This window comes from Genypterus blacodes, unplaced genomic scaffold, assembly GCF_046128005.1.
Source record: "Genypterus blacodes isolate CSIRO-AG114 ecotype Tasmania unplaced genomic scaffold, CSIRO-AGI_Gbla_v1 ptg000067l_1, whole genome shotgun sequence".
In the NCBI taxonomy this organism is placed as follows: Eukaryota; Metazoa; Chordata; class Actinopteri; order Ophidiiformes; family Ophidiidae; genus Genypterus; species Genypterus blacodes.
The window spans coordinates 6474298-6497273 of NW_027466879.1; the positions used below are offsets into that span (position 1 = coordinate 6474298).

The 22976-nt window shown below is 41.5% G+C and overlaps 1 protein-coding gene across 1 annotated transcript; it reads left to right on the forward strand.

Annotated features, from left to right (window-relative positions):
- Positions 1-17081: 17081 nt before the first annotated feature.
- Positions 17082-21569, forward strand: LOC143004798 (tetraspanin-18B-like). The gene is made up of 8 exons (XM_076155948.1): positions 17082-17096; positions 17746-17841; positions 18165-18359; positions 19072-19146; positions 19302-19400; positions 19537-19713; positions 20115-20198; positions 20613-21569. Exons 1-8 carry the CDS (start codon positions 17082-17084, stop codon positions 20658-20660), a joined length of 789 nt encoding a protein of 262 aa, XP_076012063.1. The 3' UTR covers positions 20661-21569.
- The last annotated feature ends 1407 nt before the right edge of the window (positions 21570-22976 follow it).

The window sequence follows — 22976 nt, forward strand, 5'->3', positions numbered from 1 at the left end:
CGTTTTGTGTTTGTTTTGAAATCTGATATTCTTTGAATTTCCACCAATTGTAATGTTTGGCTGTTCAGCACATATTTAAAGCTGTATTCAACAATTTTGGCCGTTTATCATTAACTACCACTAACAATGAAAAGCAATAACCTGCTCATGCGCTGTAGCCAATTTGAACCACTAGGGGGTAATATGACTCCATGATAAACGTAATCTTTAACCATTCTCTGACCAAGGGAATAAAAAAAGGAACAAAACCGCGGTGAACTGCTAAAAATAGCGTTATTTTATTATGAATAACTTTTATTGGTGTTATATTACCATTAGTATTACTATATTTTCTTTTTTTATACCTTAAAAACTAAAATATTCAACATGAACACGCAGTGAAGGACATGAAGTTTCCCTGAAGCTACTACACATATTGTTCATACATATTGCACAAGTCCAGTGAACAGAAGGAGGCTTTATGATGCTCTAATGTGAGTAATGGATGATCAATCAAGGCATTTAAATCATAAAATTGCATCAAGCAGACATATATGTCACACTGAAGAATAATATCAATAAATAAATCCTCATGTGAGACATTAAAGAATTCAATTCTGTGATTTAAAGCTTCTCCATCTTTCAGAGCACCTGGAGTGTTTTTATGGCTCTCAGGATTTACAGCAGCAGCTCCCTCAGACTGTGCTGATAGTTCAGTTGTTGTGTCTTTGTAATTTTTGGAAAGGAAATGACTAAATCGAGTTAGGTGTGTGTGTGTGTGTGGGTGTGTGTGTGGGTGCCATGTATAGAATCAGACGTCCTTGGCCAAAGACATGAGAAACAACAGCTGACAGGAAACAGACAAGACGTTTTGTCTGAGTGTGTGTATTTGTGACTGTTTGAGCGCAACACACACACACACACACACACACACATCACAATTATGAGGTCATCATCATGTTAAGCATAATGTAATTTTGCCTCACAATGAGGGGCGTTCAACGCATAGAAAGGAAGTCATTAGTAATATGGATGGGAGTCTGTGTGGGGTCGTCATCTCATTCAGAACGGCTGTGTGTATGTGTGTGTGTGTGTGTGTGTGTGTGTGTGGGCCCAGCCTTTTCTGTCTCATTAGTGAGTCTCTCCTGGTTGAAGTATTCAGAGAGCAGCTCTTGAGTTGAGGTTCTGTCCGTGTTCATGTTTACGTTTTTGTACCTTTGTGGGTTGTGCCACCACCCCCCCCACCCACCCCCTACACACACACACACACACACACACTGCTCCTCAGTGGGAGCAGAGACCACCCTCAGTCAGTTTAGCCTCACATCACTTTGTCTTTGAGTGTCAACATGGAGGCACAGCGGTTTACTCGCTTGGTTCTCTCGCCTCTCCTGTTTTCCATTACCTCTATGCTTCCTCATGCTTACAGTGCGTTTGATATATGATATGTTGAGCTGAGGAAAGATTCCTACCCTCCACACAGCACCTTTAATCAATGTGAACGCAACATGATGCATACATCAAATCAACTACAAATCATTAACACTATTTATTCATGAGTCACTCCAGGAAACAATGAATGCTTTACGTTGTGTAATCATTTTAACAGTCACCATCATTTCTCACTTTCACATATATTATTAATATACTTGAAAGCTTGTGTAGCACTGATGTTTAAAAAGTCCTTCTAGCACCTTCAGTATTTCACTACAATGCCACTCAAACTGAGGTGAGATGTGTTTGAACCTGTTGAAATATAACTGATGGCCAAAACTATGAAAATTAAGTAAAAAGTAAGAAACAGTCAGTAGAAATGTCTTTGTCAAAGCTTCTTATGTCAGAAATAATCACATTAACCAAACTCCCAGGCTCCCGCTGTTGTGTGATGCAGTGTGAGTCTTCTCTTCCAACCTTTGTGGCTTCGCTGCTCCTCAATGTGCAGCAGCTGTAATGTAGCATAAACAACCTCACCTGGAGTTATTGACGTAGCTGTAAATGTGTCACGACCTCGTCTCTCTCTCACCCAACTGCAGACACAACGTTGTTTTCAATACGTTAAGACCTTTGAGTCAACTTCCTCATCCTCTTCCTCCTCTTCCTCAAGCAGCATGAAGGTTCACTGGTTGTAAACTATGGAGCTTAAGTTAAGACACAAGGTCATGGTAAAGTTAACCAGAGGAATATTTACAACCATCTATTTATTAATGTAGCCTAATAAGGAAATATAGACTTCATATTAGATTGTTGTTGCGTCACATCACTTCACAAAGGTCGTGCTTATGCGTGTGTGTGTGTGTACTTAACATCAAGTATAAACTGGCCCTTACCGTCATTGTTTGTTTGTGGATACGTACACAGCACACACACACACACACACACACACACTTCCTCTCACAAACATTGAAATATTCTGCTTACACACACACTGTATGTTTCCAGTCGTGCCAGCAGCATGGAAGTGTTTAGAGACGCAGCTCCTTCGTTTTCCATCTGCTTGGTGTTAAAGTGACACTGAGGCAACAGGAGATGAGACAAGAGTGTGTTTTTATTTGTCAACACACTCCCTGACAGTGTGCGTTTGTGTGTGTGTTTGTGTAGTATATCCGTGGATGCATGTAAACATACTGATTGATCATTAAATCAGTGGTTGTCAAAGTCATAACAGTTTGATTTGAAGGTGAGGAAGAGGCTTGTTTCCACTTTAATGAATCGTGCAGTGATTGGCTTTTCTTCCTCATGTGATTGATGGACTGAGGCCCGAGTGTGACGGCGGTGAGACAGCAGCGTGAAACAACTCCACTACAGAGACCATGACAACATTCAGTCCAGGTTGAAGCCTGTAGGTTTACTGGTTCTTACTTTGGATTGAATGTCTGAAAACCTGCACACACTCCATAATGAAATACACACCAGTACTCACAGAAGCCATACAGTATACAGCTACACCAGGGTGCTTCTTCTTATTCTTTTCTTTCCAGTCTCTTTAAGGTTCACACCCAAATGTCCTACTCTGTCCTGACATGTTAAAGCCCACAGAGGCCTCACTAGCCTCATGTGTTACGCTGTGAGACCAAAGTGTGTGTGTGGAGGTAAAGGATAAAACATCTAGCGTGGCTCCATATTCTTCCTCTCTTCTTGTTGCTGCTTACGAGCCCACTGACAATTTGGACCACTGGCTTTTTGAGGACATGCATTTTTTGGAAGAAGGAAATCCTGTCTGTCTTACATGAGGTCATTTCCTGTCTTACTTCTTGTGCACATGTGTGGGGTTTGTTTTGGAACGAAGAGCAGACAGACTGATCAGGGATTCCTCCTGGTAAAAGATCAATCATGATTTCAACGTTTTAAGACAACAGAAATTGTATATTGTGTATACGTGTGACAGCAATCTGCCGCTTTGAAAGTGTTGTTTACGTTTTCGTGACCTTTACAACTCTGTGAACTCCTCACACTTCTCTTCAAACATAAATGAATTTTTTTTTCCAGCACCGTTTCAATCACAGCTGTGCTCGCTGACATAAATCTACCCCCTGCCTGTGTCAAACCCCAGTGGGCGACCTTTCCTTTCCCAGAGTCCTTCACGCTTGCCGTTCCTGTCAGGGTTTATACATCAGGCACCTGCAGAGTGGGTTGCTGCGCCCATCAGGAGTGACAGGGTAACATGCTGAGGTAATGGACAGAGACAGGGCCTGCACTATCTTAACTCACAGCCCCGCACAACTCACACACTTGCCGCGTCTCAGAGGACCAGACGCGGTAAGAATCTCAATTTCTGCGGCGGTAGACGGCTGATTTAAGAGAGACAAGCTGTCATTCAGGACGCTGTGGTGTTGAAATGAGAAGTTAAAAGGTCTTTTGTATGCAGGGGCTTTTGTTTTTTAAACCTCTGAAGATGGACTGAAACGTCTTCTCTGATTTGTGTGGTCTGACAAGGCTGTGCGCTAAAGAAAACAGCCATGGAGAAAGATATAAAGACACAATATATGATGTTTACAGATTCTCTGATGGATCTGAGTGAGTGCAAAGCTCCACCAACACCGCACAACTCAAGGAGGAGGAGGAGGAGGAGGAGGGAATAATGATGAAATTATGTCTTCTGTTCTCTTGTTGAGAAAGTTGGAACACACCCCCCTTGAGAACTTCAGACATATTTGAAAATTGTGCAAAGATCCCCCTCGTGATAAACATTGGTTCTATTGGGTCGCAAAGGTTTTCCCCTGTTCAGATTCCATCATTAGGAGCTACAGGGACATGATGTTTTTCAAAGAGCGCTCTATCTGTGGATTTGTGGAAGTTTCATCTCGTAGCTTAAACAGGAGTCCATTGTACTTCAGTAGAAACCAGCATAGTGATACAGTGATTTAAATCCTGGTGATGTGTTATGGTTTCCCCCGCTGTGATTGGTTTTCTCACCTACTGAGAGAGCGGGAAGTCTAATGCATTATTTAAAACCTCCCTTCAAGTCTCTCTCAGCCTCTAAACCACTGCAGCACCCCTCTGTCTGTGAGAGGAGAAAACAAAGCTGTTAATCTGTGTTCACCAGAGAGAAAGTGAAAGTTCTTCGATACTAAACGGGACCACCCATGGAGAAGGTGGCGAGCAGCAGGCACACATAGCCTTCATCACTTCATTGTGAGTGTCCTGAACACACACACACACGCTCCCTGGTGTCCTCAGCCTTTTCTGTCAGATGGACTTCTTCTGTTAGGTGATTACAGCTCAGTGTTCCGTGTTCACTTCATCCTGCTGTGACTCTGCCCAGTGGATTTGATCCAATTAACACAGAATGACCAACCTGTGGCATTTGATGTAGAAAGTTAGTGAATTCTTTGGGATTGCCTGGAGTTTTGCAATAATTACTTGTAAATGCCAGCTGCTCCAATGAAGGAGGTATGGGCTACAAGAACAAAAGGGCTAAGTAACAAGCAAACAATTTTCTTGAGACAAAAGCCATCCAAAACGTGTGATGCAAGTGTTTTTTGAAATTCATACATTTCATAAGGCACTGGGTGTGAACTTTCTAAATCTCAGTCAGGGATTCTTGTGCCTGAGCATGTGTGCACTTCTCTGTTCTCGCCATGTGATCCAGACTCATTCAGAGATCTGAAGAGGAAAGAAGCACGTCTCTATGTGCTTCACAGGAACAGATATTAATCTACAAACAAACATGGACGGAACATGGAATACAACCTCCTTAGCCGAGGCACCCACTCAAGTCCACACCTCACGTTCCTGCACCCAAAGTGCTGTGATCAATACTGGCCCAAAGCTGGGACTGAACGCTGAAGCTGGCAATCTAGCCGCCAGTAAGCCTGTATAGGTGTAGAGAGGTGAGGTTTATCTTTCTGCACAGCCACTGCTGGTCCACATCAATGCTTACCTGCCTTCATCCTTTATATAAACGTGATGGTCCATGATAGGAAGAAATTGATAGAATTTTTCTGTGGTTTTTTTGGTGCTTTGTGTTGCTGACTGGTCTGATCAGAAGGCATGCAGGGCAAAGTGGGTATAAATTATTCAGAGGTTAAAATGTGTCCTTAACTGCAATAACATTTCTGATATCAGTTTATGAATTGTGGTGTAAAATACTGAAAGAACATATTTAGACATTTTCAGTCTTAACCTAAAATTTACAAAAACAGCATTAACTTTGTAAGGTTTGTTTTGATTTGTTAGGTTTGTTTTGTTTTGTTTTGTCTGACAAATGTGCTCTACAGATACAACTTAAGCAAGGGAGAAAGTTTGTTCCTTCAAAATTTTCAAAGATTCTCAGTCATCCAGGTCATGTTTCCAAGGAAAGTTAATCATAGGGCAAATAAGGCAAAATTAGTTTTACTAGAAAGTCCAGTTGCCTAAAATTAACTTTTCCTTGTATTCCTTCACAATAAAAGTGACTAACGGGATGGGAAGATGAGACATCGCACTGGGAGGAGACCACGGGACAGACCCACAACACACTGGACATGTCAGACCGTATCCCAAGGGACAGGTGGGCTACTTTGGTTGACCTATACCCGGTAAACCATTGATCTGATCTATGGATGTAAATACTCCAACGGTCTATTGACTTTTACACTGAAACTGTTTTGTTCATACTGTCATGACAAAAAAATAGGCTGTGTTATTGCTGTTGTCTTGCTCTTAGGTAACTGTTGCTTGGTGCATTTCAGAAGCCCAAATACTACACTACATTAAGCACACATAGCTTTCTATATATTTCAATCTATGTAGCATTTCTACCATTGTGTTATTCTCCGCATTTCCACAAGCTCTACAAAGCACGTGGCAAATCGAAACCTTATTGTGAAAGGATACTGTCCGGAAGTGTAAGTGTTTCTCTAGCTTGACAGCGCGTACAAACTACAAGTGGTCAGGCAGACGTGAGCGAACACTGAGCGGCTCCTCTGCTCCTCTGCGCTGCTGCTGCGGCACCAAATGTCCAAGAAGCGACTTTGGGATTTTTTTCGGTTCACCAGCAGACGATCCACTTCACTTCACACACACATTCCTTAGGCATTCGGAGCAGGAAACCATCTGTTACCGGTAAGTTCCGTTTGTTTTGTGCGTACAGTCCCGAACACCACAGGATTGAATGTACAGTATATATAGGTGCGTCTACGTTCCAATACTAACTGGAAAACTGCACGTTTGATTGAGACCCTTATTAACATTAAAAGTGACCGCAAAATAATAGTTAATAAGATAGTTGTGCTGTAATAATGCAGATATTTGAGCTTTGAATTCAATGCTCATTGTTAGGCTAAATTATTAATTTAGATTGAAATGTAGTAAACCTCAAAGTAAACCTCAAAGCAAATGAATGTTGTATTCGTCATTTGTTTTTCTGTTAGATGCACATGGATCCGTTGTATATTAATCAGGTGTAATTGTTATTCCGATAAAACATTGGCTTGTTGTAACTAAAGCATTACATACAACAGTCTGTAAGTAAACTTGTAAATCAGTGCAGTATTATGATAAAAATAGTTTCAGGAATGAGGAACAATCTAACACTGAGGTTACGGCTGGAATATTAGCGGGGTGTTCCAGTGTTTGGGTTACGGAGTTAAGAGTCTGCACACAGGTGAAGCTTCTAACTGCAAAGGAGGCTGAATGCGTAGCAGGTTACATTATTTCCATAAACACGCAAGGCAGGAATATGTCTCTTATTACGGACAACCTATACCTGCCAACTGTATTTTAGAGTCAAGTATAGATCTGTGGATGACCCTCGTTACCTGGCATGCTGGGTCCAGTGCTGCTTTTGTCTGGTGCTTGGTGCCACTTTCACACAGACACGTCGCCAAGTGTCTTTATCCTCTGAGACTTTTCACGCTCTGTTTCCTTTGCACTGTGTATAAATCATTTTGGCACATTCATGTACACACCATCTGCAACCCGCAGTTTTGCTGAAGAAAGCAGGAATTGTCAGATGTAGAATCCCATTCGTATGAAAGCGTATCCATCTATCTAAAGAGGAACAGTTTGGGAACTTTCTGTGACCCATTTGGCATTTTTAGACTTAGCCGACTTTGCAGATTTTTCTTCTGAACGATGTATTGATTGCTCAGCAAGCATCCATAGCAACACACACAGGAACCACATCACATGACAGATCTCTTATTTTTTGGTTTGCAGGCTTTCCCTAATCAGCAGAAGAGTGCATGATGTCATTGTTGTAATGATTGATGTACAAGATGCGTGGAAAATTCTGCCTTCATACAATTCATTCAACCAATAACAGAATTAGAGATAAACTTTCACTGAAGCGGTTGGTGCAGATTGCTTCCTTCCTTCCTGGCAGCAAATGTCCAGATGTCAGTTTGGAGATTTGACTGGCGGCTGCTTCTCTAGACTGCACGCCCAGTTGAATTGCAGCTTTCACACTTCAGCCAACGTACGCACCTCTTGATCCACAGGCTGAGCTCTGGGGTCTGAATGAGCTCGAGTGTGAAAACAACAGCAGCACCAGCTCTTTGCCCTGCACCTTCAATCCCCTACTGCATTTTGTTGTTTGGTAGGGTTTTTCCTGTGTATTGCTGCAACACCTCCAGTAAGCTAGAAAATACTGAACTAGTAGAAAATGTTCCAGCAGTCTAAAACATTAAATGTAATTATTAGGTGCTACAACAGTTAAGATGTGGACAGCAGTCCATCAGAGGCCTCAGTCAAGATTTGTTTTGAGCGTAAGGAGCAATTTGCACCTTTTCTTCACTCCACTCTGCTGTGCCAGTACCTTTCTTTTGTCCATATTGTGATTAAGGCGGAAATATGAGGAAGATGTTGAGTACATGGATGGAATTAACATGACAATTGTTGTTATTATCTGCGTTTCAGTGAGTACGCATAAAGCATTACTCCGTTAATAATGTTTACTAATATTGTTTACCTGCCGAATAAATCGATTTACAGTTGCATAATTGACGTCTGTAGGCATATTCCTCTAATTAAGTTTACATGATGTTCATGAAACTGATGGTTTAATGTGCATCTGAACATTCTGACTCTCTACACATACCAACACTGACAGCAAGTTCAGGTGTGTTGTTTTGAGAATGTAGAAAGTAGGGAAACACAACTTTAACACAGAAGTAGATGCAGATATGTGCAGAATCACAGAAGTCGATCATTCAGGAGGCATATGAGATCCTGACAGGGATTCTTTGTGTCCTCATACTTTTGTTCAATGTGAAGGCGTGCACGCTTAGGGGCTTTTCTGCGGGTTAGGATGGTGAAGTGACCCCCGGGTCCATCTGTCCCCTCACTTCATACGCAGAACAGAGGCACTTAGTCTATTCGTGGAGCCCAGCAGGGTCACTGTGGTCTAAACAAAAGCAGTGAGGAGCCACAGGGGGCGCGGCGCTAGAAGAATGGCACTCACTTCACCTCCCATCCTGCCAGCAGAGCTCGGGGGTAAATGGAAGGCTGATACTTTTACCAAGGCTTAGTTTTAGAATAGAGACTGAAACTTGGGATCTCCGTTCATCTGCCCTATCTATCTTCATTTAAGTCATATGTGTTATTGCTTAATGGGGCATGAGGTAGTCCTGTCTGCTAATGGGAAATTAGTATGACTGAGCGGAGATGTTTCAGTTTGGCAAACAGGAGGGAGGAAAAGGTCACATCCTTGATTGTGTTGATTAAATCAGCACCTTTGGCAGAAGCTGCTGTCCTACATGGAGCTCCAACACCGGTGGACACGTATTGCCAATCCCCCTGTTTCTCTCCCGTGCTGCTTCAAAGGTTTCCAGCTCAAACAAGATTAAATTCAGACAAACTAAATTAAAAAGCAGATGGTCACCCCCACCCCCTTCTTCCAGTTAAAGGGGAGTTTTTCTCCCCAAACCCCAGTTGAGCGGTTACACAGTGGCTTCACTTGGCCCCAAACCACTGGAGGGACGCACGTGGGAGACAATAATTGAGAACAGAGTCTGAACATGGCTGCTGAGAGAAAACAGCAGACCCTGTTTCTCTCCACGTGCTCAAGTTTGTTCTGCGAAACCTGAACCAGATGCCCCCGGCTTTTATTTTGATGACGACGTTTCTTTAACACGACCTGCAATTACAGCGAGGAGGAATCTGCTCTGTGTGTGGTCCTGGTTAGAGAGAGCTCAGTGCTTCAGTTTGTGCTTCAATTACTTTCAGAGATGGATCAGTAACAATGAGCAACCACGTGCATGCAAAAGGTCCAAATGTTACTGATGTAGAGTATAACCATCTGCTTTAAGAGGAAATCTTAAGGTTCTTAAAAGAAATGATACATTTTAAATGCACCCTCATATTCTGGTTTTTCCTGATGGTATGAGGATGTCCTTCATGGAGTCTGACGTGTGTGGAGAGAGCGGTGAAGGTGCAGGCCGACCTCTTGGTGCTGGAGTGTAATTGGGTCTCTGGAGGATTATGAGCGTGCGTCTGCGCTCAACATTTTTCTTTCATCTCCTAAGACTTGGTTAGTCCTTGAGTGGCTGTCAGCTCTGCACTTGTAAATGGTACAGATGGCTGCCTGACATGTTGGCAGCGATGGGGAGTGATTCCCTTTTCATCACCCTTCCACCAGAGCTAAAGCATTGTGTTGGGATAAGGTCATCAGATAACGGCTGAGGGTGAAGTGGCCTATATTTCTGATGTTCTGTGTTCTGAACCAACTAAAGAGTCTTTTGAGACTTATTAGGGCAGCCTGATAATAAAGAATTACAATAGTCCAGCCTAGAGGTAACAAATGTGGTTTTTTGCATCATTCTGTGACAGAATGCGCCTGATTTTTGTGAATGCAGTCCATGAAATTTGTTTGATGTGGGCGTTAAACAACAGATCCTGATCAAAGACTCTTGTTGGGTATCATCTGCATAGCAGTGAAGATCGTGTGTTTCTCAAAAATTTTGCCTAAAGGAAGTAGATGCAGAGTGAATAGTATTGGTCCAAGCACTGAACTCTGAGGACCCCGTGTCTAACTTTTGTGTGATGGAAGATTCAATATTAAAATGTACAAACTGAAATCTATCTGACAAATATGATTTAAACCAGTTTAATACGGTTCCTCCAATGGCAATGAGATGTTCTAGTCGCTGTTATAAAGTGTGATGGTCAATGGTGTCAAATGCAGCACTAAGAGAGAAGTCCTTTATCTGAAAAGGTTTAGTTACAGCTTCTTTAAAGGACTGTGGTACATAGACTGTTGGTAAAGAAAGATTGATTATATTTAGTAGAGAAGTGCAAATTGAAGGAAAGATTCCCTTGAGCAGCCTAGTTGGACTTGGGTCTTTGTCGCTGTCGATGCTTTGTTTCCTTTTCCACCTAATTCACATGTTTATCACATATCCTTCTTCTCTTTATTGATTTTTTTCTCTGTCTCTGGAATTGGGTCTAGGAGACAGGTTGATGATTTAGATGAGGAAATCATTGAAAATGATCCAGTAAGTTCAATTGGAGAGAAACTGTGGAGGTACGGTATATATCAGGTTTCTAAGGAGTCTGTTGTTGAGGATAAATCAGTGCCTATGGAGGGCAGGAGATGATGATTTTTCTTGCTAATTGTTGTAATTTTATCATCAAAGAAGCTCATGAAGTCATTACAACTGATATCTATGGGGATATATGGGTCTGTAGAGTTATGTCTCTTTGTCAGCCTGGCCAAAGTGCTGAAAAGAAACCGTGGGCTGTTTTGGAACTTTAACAGGCATATTTACTAAACCAACTGCAAATCGCTGCCAGGGACGCTACATTTTTGTGGTGTATTTGATAAAACAGTTCAGATCATAAATGAAGTGCCACCAATAAGGAACAGCTGCTGTGCTCCTTAAAGAACCAACAACAAGTGTGAAACACAACAAAACGTTAGTAACTAACAATGTCTCCCTTCAGTTATGAAATATTGTAGGTTATTTAGAAGAATTTAAAAATCTCTCTGTGGGCTGGTACGTTTATGATGGGCTGCTTCCATTTAAACACACCATCATGCCTGCCAGTTAAGTGATCAACCTCTTTTCATTGAGCACTAAAAACAGGTTCAGTTTTTTGAAAAATCAGTTGTACCGTGATCAAAGTGACTGGATCATATTTTTGTGGCCGAACGATCAGATCTATCCAGATGTTCAGTTTTCAGCAGGTGCAGATTGTTAGTAAATTGGCCTAAAAGCATCAAAGAGCAGGAGCAGGTGTGTCATCTGCTCTGCTCTCATCAGGAGGACTTTGATGGGTTCGACCGAGCTGAAACCTTCTGCATGTTAACGTATCTGTGCAGCGATATGAGAACCCAGTGATTCAAGTATAAAATGTTGAGTCAGAGCACAATGGAGTCAGTTTGACCTCCTCTGCACGTGTGAATCTTTCAGTTTGGGGAACATTGCAGAGAAGGAGCAGCTAACGTGGACGGAGGCGTCGTGCTGTGTGGGCCGAGCTGCTGTCCACACATTCAGACCAGCCTTCACATGTATGACTAACCTCCTCTGTGCCTGACAGCCGGCTGTCATCGGCCCATCTGCCCGCGCACTATGCTCAACTTAGTCTCAAAACATCATCCCACTTTTGCTTTTATATTGTACTTTGACTAATACTTCATTCTTGTGCGAAGATTTGGGTATTTTCAATTCTTTGATGATATAAAACTTCAGTTTCCACATTGTCCTTAATATTTCAGACTAAATAAAAGTCTTTCACCATAGTTGTTATATGATGTATTATCAACAAATGCAATTGTCCATTAAGTCACTGGTTTATAGGTAGAACCAGTGTCTGAAGGTGTCATACTTTACTGTACATGTTGTATTATAGGTTATTTCTCTCTCTCTCTCTCTCTCTCTCTCTCTCTCTCTCTCTCTCTCTCCTTCTTCTCTCTCTCTCTCTCTCTCTCTCTCTCTCTCTCTCTCTCTCTCTGATAGGATGCTTTGATAATACAATTTGAATCAGTTTTACTAATTCCATCTCCTTCATTCTGAGCTTTTTTTCTCTTTGTGTATATTTACCGCAGATGAATTGTGTCGTTTGTGACTCATGGGCCTGCAGTTTTGCATCATCCATTAAACATGAAACATGGAGTGCGAGTCATGCAGCACAGAAACAACAGCTCAGCCTGATGAATCATTCTCATTACTGATGTGTGTGTGTGTTTTTCCCATTCTTGTGCATTTCCTGTGGACAAAAATATATATTGCCTGTAGGTAGTATACCATCGCTGCACCAGCATCGATCATGATTTGATATCCTGCTACATGTGGTAGTTGCCATAGCAACCACCAGGCCTAAGCAGTCTACATGGCCCAGGTCACAGTATGAAGTCATCTGCGTCTTTGTCCAGAGGGAGACCTTTAAATAACTTCTCAATCTTTGCACCAAGAAATATATTGATACAATTGAGAGGATCCGGCAGCATGTGTTTACTTTACTGCACCTCCACAGTGCTGTGACGTCGTAGCATGGATGGTTCTTAACAGACGTTTGCACATTTTGCCTTGATGTGATAAATGTGTTGAAGTTGTTTTATTTTACCTTATTCCTGTCACAACCTACGGTCACCTAATTGTGTATAGACCGTCTATTGCAGTCATTTTTTTTCTCTATACTCTTGTTTTTTTCTCTTCTACAGCTGATGTAAAGCGGTGTGAGTTCGGAATATAAAGATTGCCTCTGTCATCCCAAGAGCCAAAAACAGGTACATATGGTACGATCCTTTCAGTTACTCAGTCCTGTCACACTGTTCACTATTAACTTGAACTGACGCTCAAAACATTTTATTTTTATTTTTATTTTTATTTTTATTTTTATTTTTATTAATGTTTTTGTTTTTGTTTTTGTTTTTGTTTTTGTTTTTGTTTTTGTTTTTATTTTATTTTTATTGTTATTTTTTTTATTTTCTTATATAAATATATATATATATATATATATATATATATATATTTTTTTTTTTTGTTTTTTTGTTTTTTATTCAGCCTTCTTTGAACTGATTAAATAGAAACATTACAGCTTCTACTTCTCACAGATTTATGAGGGAACCATGATGTGTGTAGCATGAGCAACATTAACAGCCTGGAAAATTTCACTTCATTTATTTTCTCACCCTGCAAAAATCAAACCACCGGGTGTAACATTCAGCACACATATGAGCATGTGGCCGTACCCACGTGCTTATGCATGTATGTGTGTAGTTGTAATACGTGTAAAATGTGTAATCGGGCCAAATGGTGAGGTGAGGTTTATACATAAATGTTTTTCATATTGACATCCAAGTTTTACAGAATGAGTCAGAAACAAATCTGGGGCTCTGCAGTGCTGCCAATGTTTTACTCTTGGCTGCACCACCTGTGCGCCCTGCTGACACCAGCCTGCAGAGGACTTATATGATCACGTGACTGAGTTTCCCCAACTGTAGTATGAAATTTGCAACGGATCATTTACTTTACAAATTACGACGCAGCAAATCCCCGCAGGTTAAGATGACAGGCAGCCTCCACAATCATCATAAAGCATGTGGGCTCTCTGCTTTCTGCTCTGACAGATTGATGGCGACTATTTCCTTTGGCCCACCTTGAGCATGAGGGTATTTGTTGATTCTCATTCATAATCATTACACTGCTGAGTATAAGAACACATGGTAAACTCCTCTGCAGCGATTCATTTGTGTTCACAAACCACTCAGGGAAAACCCAAAAGAGCAAACACATTGTGAGACGTGAGAATTCATTAGTTTAGCGTAGCGGTTTCCTCCTTGTTTACATAGCTTCTCTCAGTACTGATGTGCCGGAGCAGGGAGATAAAAGCCTCTGCTCCCACTTATTCCTGCACAGAGCTATTCTGATGGATGAAGGCTATCTGGGTCCATGACTTTTCCAGCACTGAGGGAAAACACTTCTGTGTACGCTGCACTTCCTCCCAGCCTTTGTCACACTGTGATTTATTGTGCTGGAGCCCCCTGTCAGTGGTGTATAATCACTGCACAAACGGTTACACACACTGGCTGTGGAGCGCCCGGAGCTCCATACGTGTGCCTGGTCGCACTGCAACGATATGCTGACTTTGCAGCTCTGCACACTGTATTATAAATGCTAATCGAGGCAGCGTGTTCAATTAGTGTCTGTGTGGAGATACAACTTTGTCAAATATTTGGTGTCAGCAAAAGTAACATTGTAATATAATCTATTATTCATAATATTCTTACATGAGTAGTTCTCTTCAAAATGCCAGCACAATTATTATCTACAGCACGTAGAAGTTTCTACGCACACACACACACTGATGGAACCCCATTCGTTTTCTTACAAGGTACTGAAATAACCATCTAGGACAGCAGTGGGCAGATATTCCACAGGCTACAGTCCACGGCAATTTGATCAATTCAGTTAGAAGAGAATGTGTTGCACTGCATGAGGAAAATGGCGGTCACACAAGACACTGATGTGGACTCTGTTTAAGTCATGGTGTCGTCTTTATGGGGGAAACTGTAACTAACACATGGATAAGAGCTTCATGAATCTATTTCGTTTGGTAATATTTAGCACATTTCTTGAAAACATTGTATTTATTCATTTATTTATTTATTTATTGAACTAAACTGGCTTAAAGTACAGTGCTTGAGTAAAATGTCTTAGTTTACTTCCAACTTTGCACATAAACACAATCCGGATGTTCCTGTGTGCTTTGATAACACTGAGCACCTGAAGGATCTCCAGAGTTTCAGTGCATGAAGGCAGAGGGATCATTGAGGCACAGCAGAGCGACTCTCCACGGCTGCACTCTGAATTATTTGTGGCCATTCTCTGTCTGCCTGCGTGAAATTACCCAGCTGCCCCAGGCCTATTTTAGAAAAGAGCCACAGCTGCTGAATGGGACTGGAGCAATACAGTGTGTGTGTTTGTGTGTTTTCTTGTGTGTGTGTGTGTGTGTGTGGCCATTAGGTAAAAATTACAATCACAAAGAAAGACACTCACAGATGCAGTCATCAGTTATAATTACAATGAATGAACAAGAACATTCATAAAGATGGTTTGGAGTATAATACAATCTATTTCTATTAGTCAGAAAAATTCTTTCATTCTTTCAGCCACTAATCATTTTAAGGTTGCAGGGTAATTAGAAAAATGTCATTAAAAAATATAATAACCAGCGCTGAAAGAATGATTGTGATTCAAAGATGATGGTGTATTAGCTCAATTCAATTTAGTTTTCGAATTGTACTTTCAATTGTGGATTTTTTTTGGAAGAATTTATCAACCAAACCCTGTAACTGCTCCTCCAAAGCAGCTTGTTTGAGAACATGTTTACAGTGTGTAAGGCAATCCCACCAGATTTACAATACTTCAGTACTTACAATTACTTCACTGTACACCTAATAGAGGCGACTTCACTCTTCATTGATTGTTGATTAATTTCAGTTTTCCATCCACTACTGCTGCACTGGTAAATACAGCTATGTTATTATAATCACAGGTAATGATTGAGTAAGTAAGAATTGTTCGATTTTTGGTCTATTTTTCAAAAAACGTAAGGGGGGGACAATTATAAAATTTGACATTTTGTGGCATGGAAAAAAATAAAAAGCTACAAATTCATCCACAACATCCACAAGGTACTAGTATCCATTGTTTTGTGTTTGGAGCAATTTCAACAATTTTGACCTAATTGAAATTTTTACAAAAAGTCCATATCTTGGACAAGGAAGAACCTAGAGAGCCAAAACTATACACACAGCACATGGATCAGGTTAAAATGCAATGCAAAGTGCTTCAGATCCTTCATACTTTCCTGCCTTCTAACTTCCTCACACTTTCAGGTACATTCAAACATTGTTCAGGCCTTCACACTTTAATCAGGCACTTCTTTCTTCAGCATTTGGCAAAAATGATCACCAATTGTAATCACCGCACATTTTTCTTCAGGAAGTGCGTCCCTGTGTGTAATTATGTTCGCAGTCCTTGTAGTCGTTGTGTATTTTTTTAAATCCATCCGTAATTGTGCGTTCTCTCTTTGCTTTGTAATCATGTCTGCCTTCCGGGTTTCTTCCTCCTTGTCTCATCTGTGTGATTGCAACTCCTGTGTAATTGTGTTGACACGAGTGATTGAGAGAGGTGTCTTAATATTGTTGAGTGGCTGTGCAGACAAATTCCCTTCACACTATGCAACGGCTTTACCTCATTAACCCGGACCTCACCCAAAGAGGCTGCAATTACCCAGAGTGCACCGCCTGTCACAAAACCTGCGTTTAATAGCAGTGAGAGCGGAGCAGGCGGTGTTTACTTCATATAAGTAAGAGCCCCACACAGGACGGTCAGGCTGGCAGTAAATACACACATTAACCATCATATTGACTCTAGCTGCTGTTAATCGTGTTTAATCAGATAATCAGTTTTATTTCCTCACTAAAACAGAACCTGTTTTATGCTTTTTGTCAGAAGGTTGATACCGAAAGAAATCCAGTAACACAGAAAAGGTTGTGGGTTCCTGACTTCTTCCACTATTATGTCAGTTGTATATAACTCCTGAGAAACAAAAGCATGAATTGCCGGAAAACCAAATATGTGAAATCTCTCAGAGGAATCCTGCTCCTGATTGAATCACAGATCTAATTCACTGTTATTTATTAAAAGGCATCAAACTGCTTGCTGGCCGCTCAGATGTGGCAGGTGGCTGTACGTTTGTTGGTAACTGGTAAACACCATAAGTGCACAGTTGGTTCTCTTCACACCCCCCCCTGATGGATCCACTCACACCAGCAAGTCCTCACCAGCAGCCAATGTCCCACCATGTGTCCCTCTGTCCACAGGGACAGGCTGTCAGTGTCACATCCCCACAACTGACTAAAACTGTTACTGCCCATGTGTCATCAAGCATTTCTGTGTGTGTTGGGTGTGTGTGTGTGTTGTGCTTGTTCATATCTTCACAGATAAGAGTGCAGAGATGAAAGACAATTTCAAAGATTGTCCCTATAATCATGGAATCAGCTCAGGAGTGTGTGATCAACATGAATTTTAGCCTTTTTTTATCTCCATTTTTTAATTTTTCCTTATTTTGTTATTAACTTCGACTTCACACCATTTAAACATATTTGAAATGTAATATTTGTATTGACTGGGTGTATTATTGTTTGCACCAGTTAGCCTTTTGGTCACACAGATTTGTGTGAGCACGGTGCTGTAAATGTAAATGTAAGAGGCTTTCATAGTTGTGTAGTTGGGACTTTCTTCTATTTTCTATGTGCTGTTTTTACTTGTAACAGTTCTACATTTAAATACTTGTGTGTGTCTGTCTGTGTGTGTCTGTCTGTGTGTGTGTGTGCAGGGGCAGGGTGAGGTATCAGCAGGCAGCTCAACCATGGAGGGGGACTGTCTCAGCTGTATGAAGTACCTCATGTTTATCTTCAACTTCTTCATCTTTGTGAGTTTTACATCTCTCTCTCTCTCTCTCTCTCTCTCTCTCTCTCTCTCTCTCTTGTGGCTTGTGAGTTATGACTGCCCTCTGCTGGACAGTAAGAGTACATCTATAGTACTCTACAGTTCCAAAAAAACAGATACCAATGTGAAAAAATATTCTTATTAAAATTAAATAATAATTATATTATAATATAATGTAATATTAAATTTTATATATAATATATCTGAAGGGATTTCTTCAAACTGTCCTGATGAAGCTCAACACTAACCACAGTTCAGCTGATCACTGCTATGGACTCACTGCCTTTTGAACCCTGGCTGTCACAGCTGTGTGGCTCCTTCCTGCTGGCTGTGGGCGTGTGGGTGCTGGTGGACCCGATGGGCTTCAGAGAGATTGTGGCGGCCAACCCTCTGCTGTTCACAGGCGTGTACGTCATCCTGGCCATGGGAGGCATGCTGTTCCTGCTGGGCTTCCTGGGCTGTTGCGGGGCCATCCGTGAAAACAAGTGCCTGCTGCTCTTTGTGAGTCTGCCGCCGTGAATGAACAGTAACCTCCACGTGCTCATGTGTCAAAGAGAGGAAGTGCTGCCTGCTGCTGTGATTATAGAGTATACATATCATAGTTTTGATTCCCCAGAGTCAAACAACTGCCAGCACCGCAAAAACTGAATTAGATTTTCAGCAAAATTTAATTTCTAAACTGGAAGTAGAGCTTATCTCAAAAACTTCAAAACTTGACAGTAACATATCTTTGAGTCACGCTTTGGTAAATGTTTTAAAGATGAATGAAGTTAAACACAAACCACCCAACAGTTGCAGACTGAGGTCCAGATCCAGAAACAGCTTGCTAATGTAGCGTGTATATGTCAATGTGTCTGTGCTCTTACACACCATCTATCCCCACTGTGCTGCTGACTGTTGAATCAATTACCAATCAATCAATTATCAAAAACTGTATTAAGACAATACACGTGTGTCACCTAGAGGAGCTGAATGTAACAGCATATATTAGTAAATCCAGTGTATACGTAAACCATGTCTGTCCAACTATTTGTCATTCCCTGATTAATTACTAACTGATTTCATAATTGCCTGCAAATAGTTACAGTATTTCAGTCACTGCTGTCTTACTGGTATATGTTTAACTCGTGTTTATTTTCTCATGCAATCCTCGTGAAAATATATATTGTATTATAGTAACACACTGACACATTCTTATTTTTGTCTTTCTCAGTTTTTCATGCTCATCCTCTTCATCTTCCTGGCTGAGCTGGCAGCAGCCATCCTGGCGTTCCTCTTCAGGGAGCATGTGAGTGATGTTACCGGATGTAGCCAGTGAAAGAGTGTGTGGTGCAGCGTTATTCATTAATTGTGCCTATTAAAAAGCACATTTTGTGAATTTTCCCCCAGGACTAAAGTTTTATTTTGTCTTGTCAAATGAACTGAATGTGTGTGTTTGTGCAGTTGACCAGCGAGTATTTCACCAGGGAGCTGAAACGTCACTACCAAGGCAACAACAACACTGACGTCTTCACATCCACATGGAACGCAATCATGACCACGGTGAGGCTTTCATTCTACCGTCACACCTCCTGTTGTTGGGTTTTTCACATTCACGTTCAATCCCATGTGACATTTAACTCTCAACCACACTGAAGTCTGACTAATGCTTTTCACTCTCATCGTGCCACCTCAACAGTTCGATTGCTGCGGCGTGAGCGGCCCTAAGGATTTTGACGAGAGCCTCTTCAAGCTTCTCAGCCCCAATAGGATGGTGCCTGGGGCCTGTTGCCAGAGGAACGGTTACCCAGGAGACGTGGACTACATCAGTGTGGATCAGTGTGTGAGCGGCAGCTTGGCATTCCGTCACAACAAGGTCAATAAAGGAAACAAAGTGACACTACCAGAGACTCATGCATGCAAATGAGGAGAAGGCAGATTGATAGTGACATATTTACATGTTCCATCTTCGTTTAGACAATAATCTGTCATAGAAATATTGATACTGCATCTTTTTACAGTAATGTTCATACATCATTTTAATGTAAGTGAATCCGTAATGACCAACGATTACACACATGAAGGGGATCCCGCTAACTATGGACACAAAGCCAGCCTGCACACATTAGAATGGGACATTGGTATCAAAAAGGAAAGTAGCCCTGTGTCCAATTCATTCATACAAATAAGAAATATTCACACTTCAGGGCAGAAAACACGTTGCGGAGAGCTGCAGTGTGTTTCTCTTCATCACTCTCTGTCTCTGTCTGTCTGCAGGGCTGCTACTCAGCGGTGGTGGATTATTTTGAGGCGTACATTTACAGTGCAGGAGCTCTGGCCATCGTTGTGCTGACAATTGAAGTAGGTACTCTGTCTCCTGTAAGAGGCATCACTTCTGACTTACGTAATGTTTGAGCAAGAGCCTTTTTCCTATAGGGAAGCTTTGAGCATCAAGATTTCAGTCAGAAGCAAATGTGTCAAGGCTTAATTTTTGCTAGAAATAACTGATTTTGTATTCAGATGATCGCTTTTGGGAACGGATAAGCTTCAGTAGGTAGTGAACATGATTGTCACCCATTAATCATTAACTTATAATGTTAACCCCTCTGGAATGCTGTTACCCTCTCTGTGAATACATCATTTATTATTTAAGATCATTCTGCCATTTTTGTGTTGAGTAAATTCTTGATTCTCAACATTAAATATAAAAAATCTAGCCTAGAATTCAAAGTGAATGGAGGCTGAGCTGCATTCTGTGATTCCCTCTGTCTGCAGCTCTTCGCCATGGTGTTTGCGATGTGTCTGTTTCGAGGCATCCAGTGATCTGCACCATCACCAGCCATCACACAGGCACAAGCTGAAGAAAACTGAAACTGTAATATGAAATGTATTTGTACATTGCTGGTATTTCGATGTGTCTCCGTGGTTACGTGGTTACATTTTATACTTCACAACAAGCACAATGGACACACATGATCTATTTACTGTGACCTGAGGCCATTGTTCTACATGGTTTACAGAGGAGTGATGGTGATTCTCTGTACAAAGATTAATTTATTTCCAGATTAGATGTCTGAGTCTAGGAAACTGGCAAGAAGGATGAAAACACAAACAGAATGAATGAAGATTGCAGCTTGAGTTTGGCCATAATGATACCAGTCCTCAGCACTTCCTGTATCTTTCAAAACCTGAAGCCAGTTTTGTCAGATTTTGTCTGATAGGGTCATTAATTCGACAATCAGACGATAATGAACATGCGCCCGGGATCTGAACTGATCTGAAGGATGATTTTGTAGTTGGAGCTGATAAATGACAGAAGTCAGAGGAGAAGTCAGAGGAGAGTGTGTTTGTCCACGACTGCATTCTGCCAAAGTCAGTGATTAAATAAGCAATGCCATTTTTTCACATTTAGTTGTAATTTTCAGACTACTTGTTGATAAAGAGTGTGTAAAGTACGTTGTTACAAGTGTCAGTGTCCAGTGCAGTGTTCAGTATTTAAGTATGTCAAGCGTCTGTAAATTCATGCATCTTGTTCTTGTGAACATGAGTAAGAAAGTGTGTGTTTGTGTGTGTGTGTGTGTATGTGAGAGAGAGAGAGAGACTGAGTGAGAGAGATATTTGGTGCACTTGTGTGTATATGTAAATATTTCCATGCCAATGTACAGTTTGAGCACTTGCATCTGTGCTCAGTGTCATGATGAACGTTGTGGTTATAAAATGGGACTTTTTCCACTGCACTGAATTCTCTGTGCTTGCGTTTGAAAACTGAAGTTCATGTGTGAAGTCTGTGATGGAGAATAAACTGATTCCTGTGTTTTTTAGTAAAGTTCATTACCTCCTGATTGGCCTTCTGCAAACAGACTCTGGAGCATCCCATTCCTGCTCTGCCAAAGGGGCTTTCCAGTGCCTGTAACCATGGCTACAGTACACTAGCATCGTCATGCTGAGGCCAGTAAGGAAAACAAAAGTGAGAGTGATCGTGTAGCGTTTGTTTTCCTCTGAGCTCCAGGACCTCAGTCATCCAAATGATGTCCATCTTTGATATTATCTAATAATATTGATGATACCAGAGTTAATCTATCACCAAATGTGGGGAACATTTCTAGGACATTCCTGGGCGGCTGCACTGTACTTGGGATTTGTACTGTCACACCTGACTGCAGAGGGTGAGTGTTTCAGCACAGAGACATTCCTTAGTTAGATAGATATATGACTGTGATATGTGATAAGATGAGACATCACAAGGGCTGATTGATAAGTTCTGAGCCCAGTACAGGAGGAGAAGATCAGAGGCTGTTTAGGTGTCAGGTGAAATGTAAATAATCATGAAATGGATGATTGAACGTCTTTTCCATCCATGTCTGCCATCCAGTGTGATTTTCCACCCCTCGCTGTCTGCAGGCAGTGGAGTAAAAATGCTTGCTCAGCCTGGTCAGCAGGTCTCTGTGCCGTGTTCCTACCGCTATGAGGACCACACACACATCTCCCAGCTCTCTGTGCAGTGGAGGAGCCCACACAATGAGCTGCTGTGTCACTACATCAAACACAAAGCTTTCCAGAACTGCACGGCAGGATACGCCATCACCTACGCCCCAGGCAGCATCGCACTGACCATCCAGCAGGTCAGTGCGGAGGATTACGGCACTCACGTTTGTTCCGTGAGCAAACGTCACGAGTTCACTGACTACAGCTTTGAGCTCGTCATGAGGAATGGTGAGTCTGATTTGTTCACATCCAGAAGATTTGCCTTGAACAACAACAGGAATCTTAGCTTTGGAAAATGTTTGCTGAGATCTGTCACCCAGATCACATACCCACATACATGAGGTGCTAATATTGTGTTTGTTTGTTCAGTTTCCACCACGTCAGTACCAGCGAGCTTCTCCAGTAAACCAGGTGTGTTCACATGATGCCAGACACGCACACACACACACACACACACTTGCTCAGCTCGCTTGTGTATTTGCACCTCATACAGAATACTTTGCAGGGTTAAAGGGACAGACATCATCCCCACATATCTGCTTTGCCCTTTGAGCTCTATGTAAACTATTGAAGCACAAAATGTTTATTCAATTTTAACAAACACTGACATGGCTTCATTATTTGTTTTAAATGTTAATTATTCAACTGTTTATT

Bases quoted from the DNA above. Each gene is read 5' to 3' on its own strand.
- LOC143004798 (XM_076155948.1), top strand. The intron at 18,360-19,071 runs GTGAGTCTGCCG...TGTCTTTCTCAG, and splicing joins ACAAGTGCCTGCTGCTCTTT to TTTTTCATGCTCATCCTCTT. The intron at 19,147-19,301 runs GTGAGTGATGTT...GTGTTTGTGCAG, and splicing joins CGTTCCTCTTCAGGGAGCAT to TTGACCAGCGAGTATTTCAC.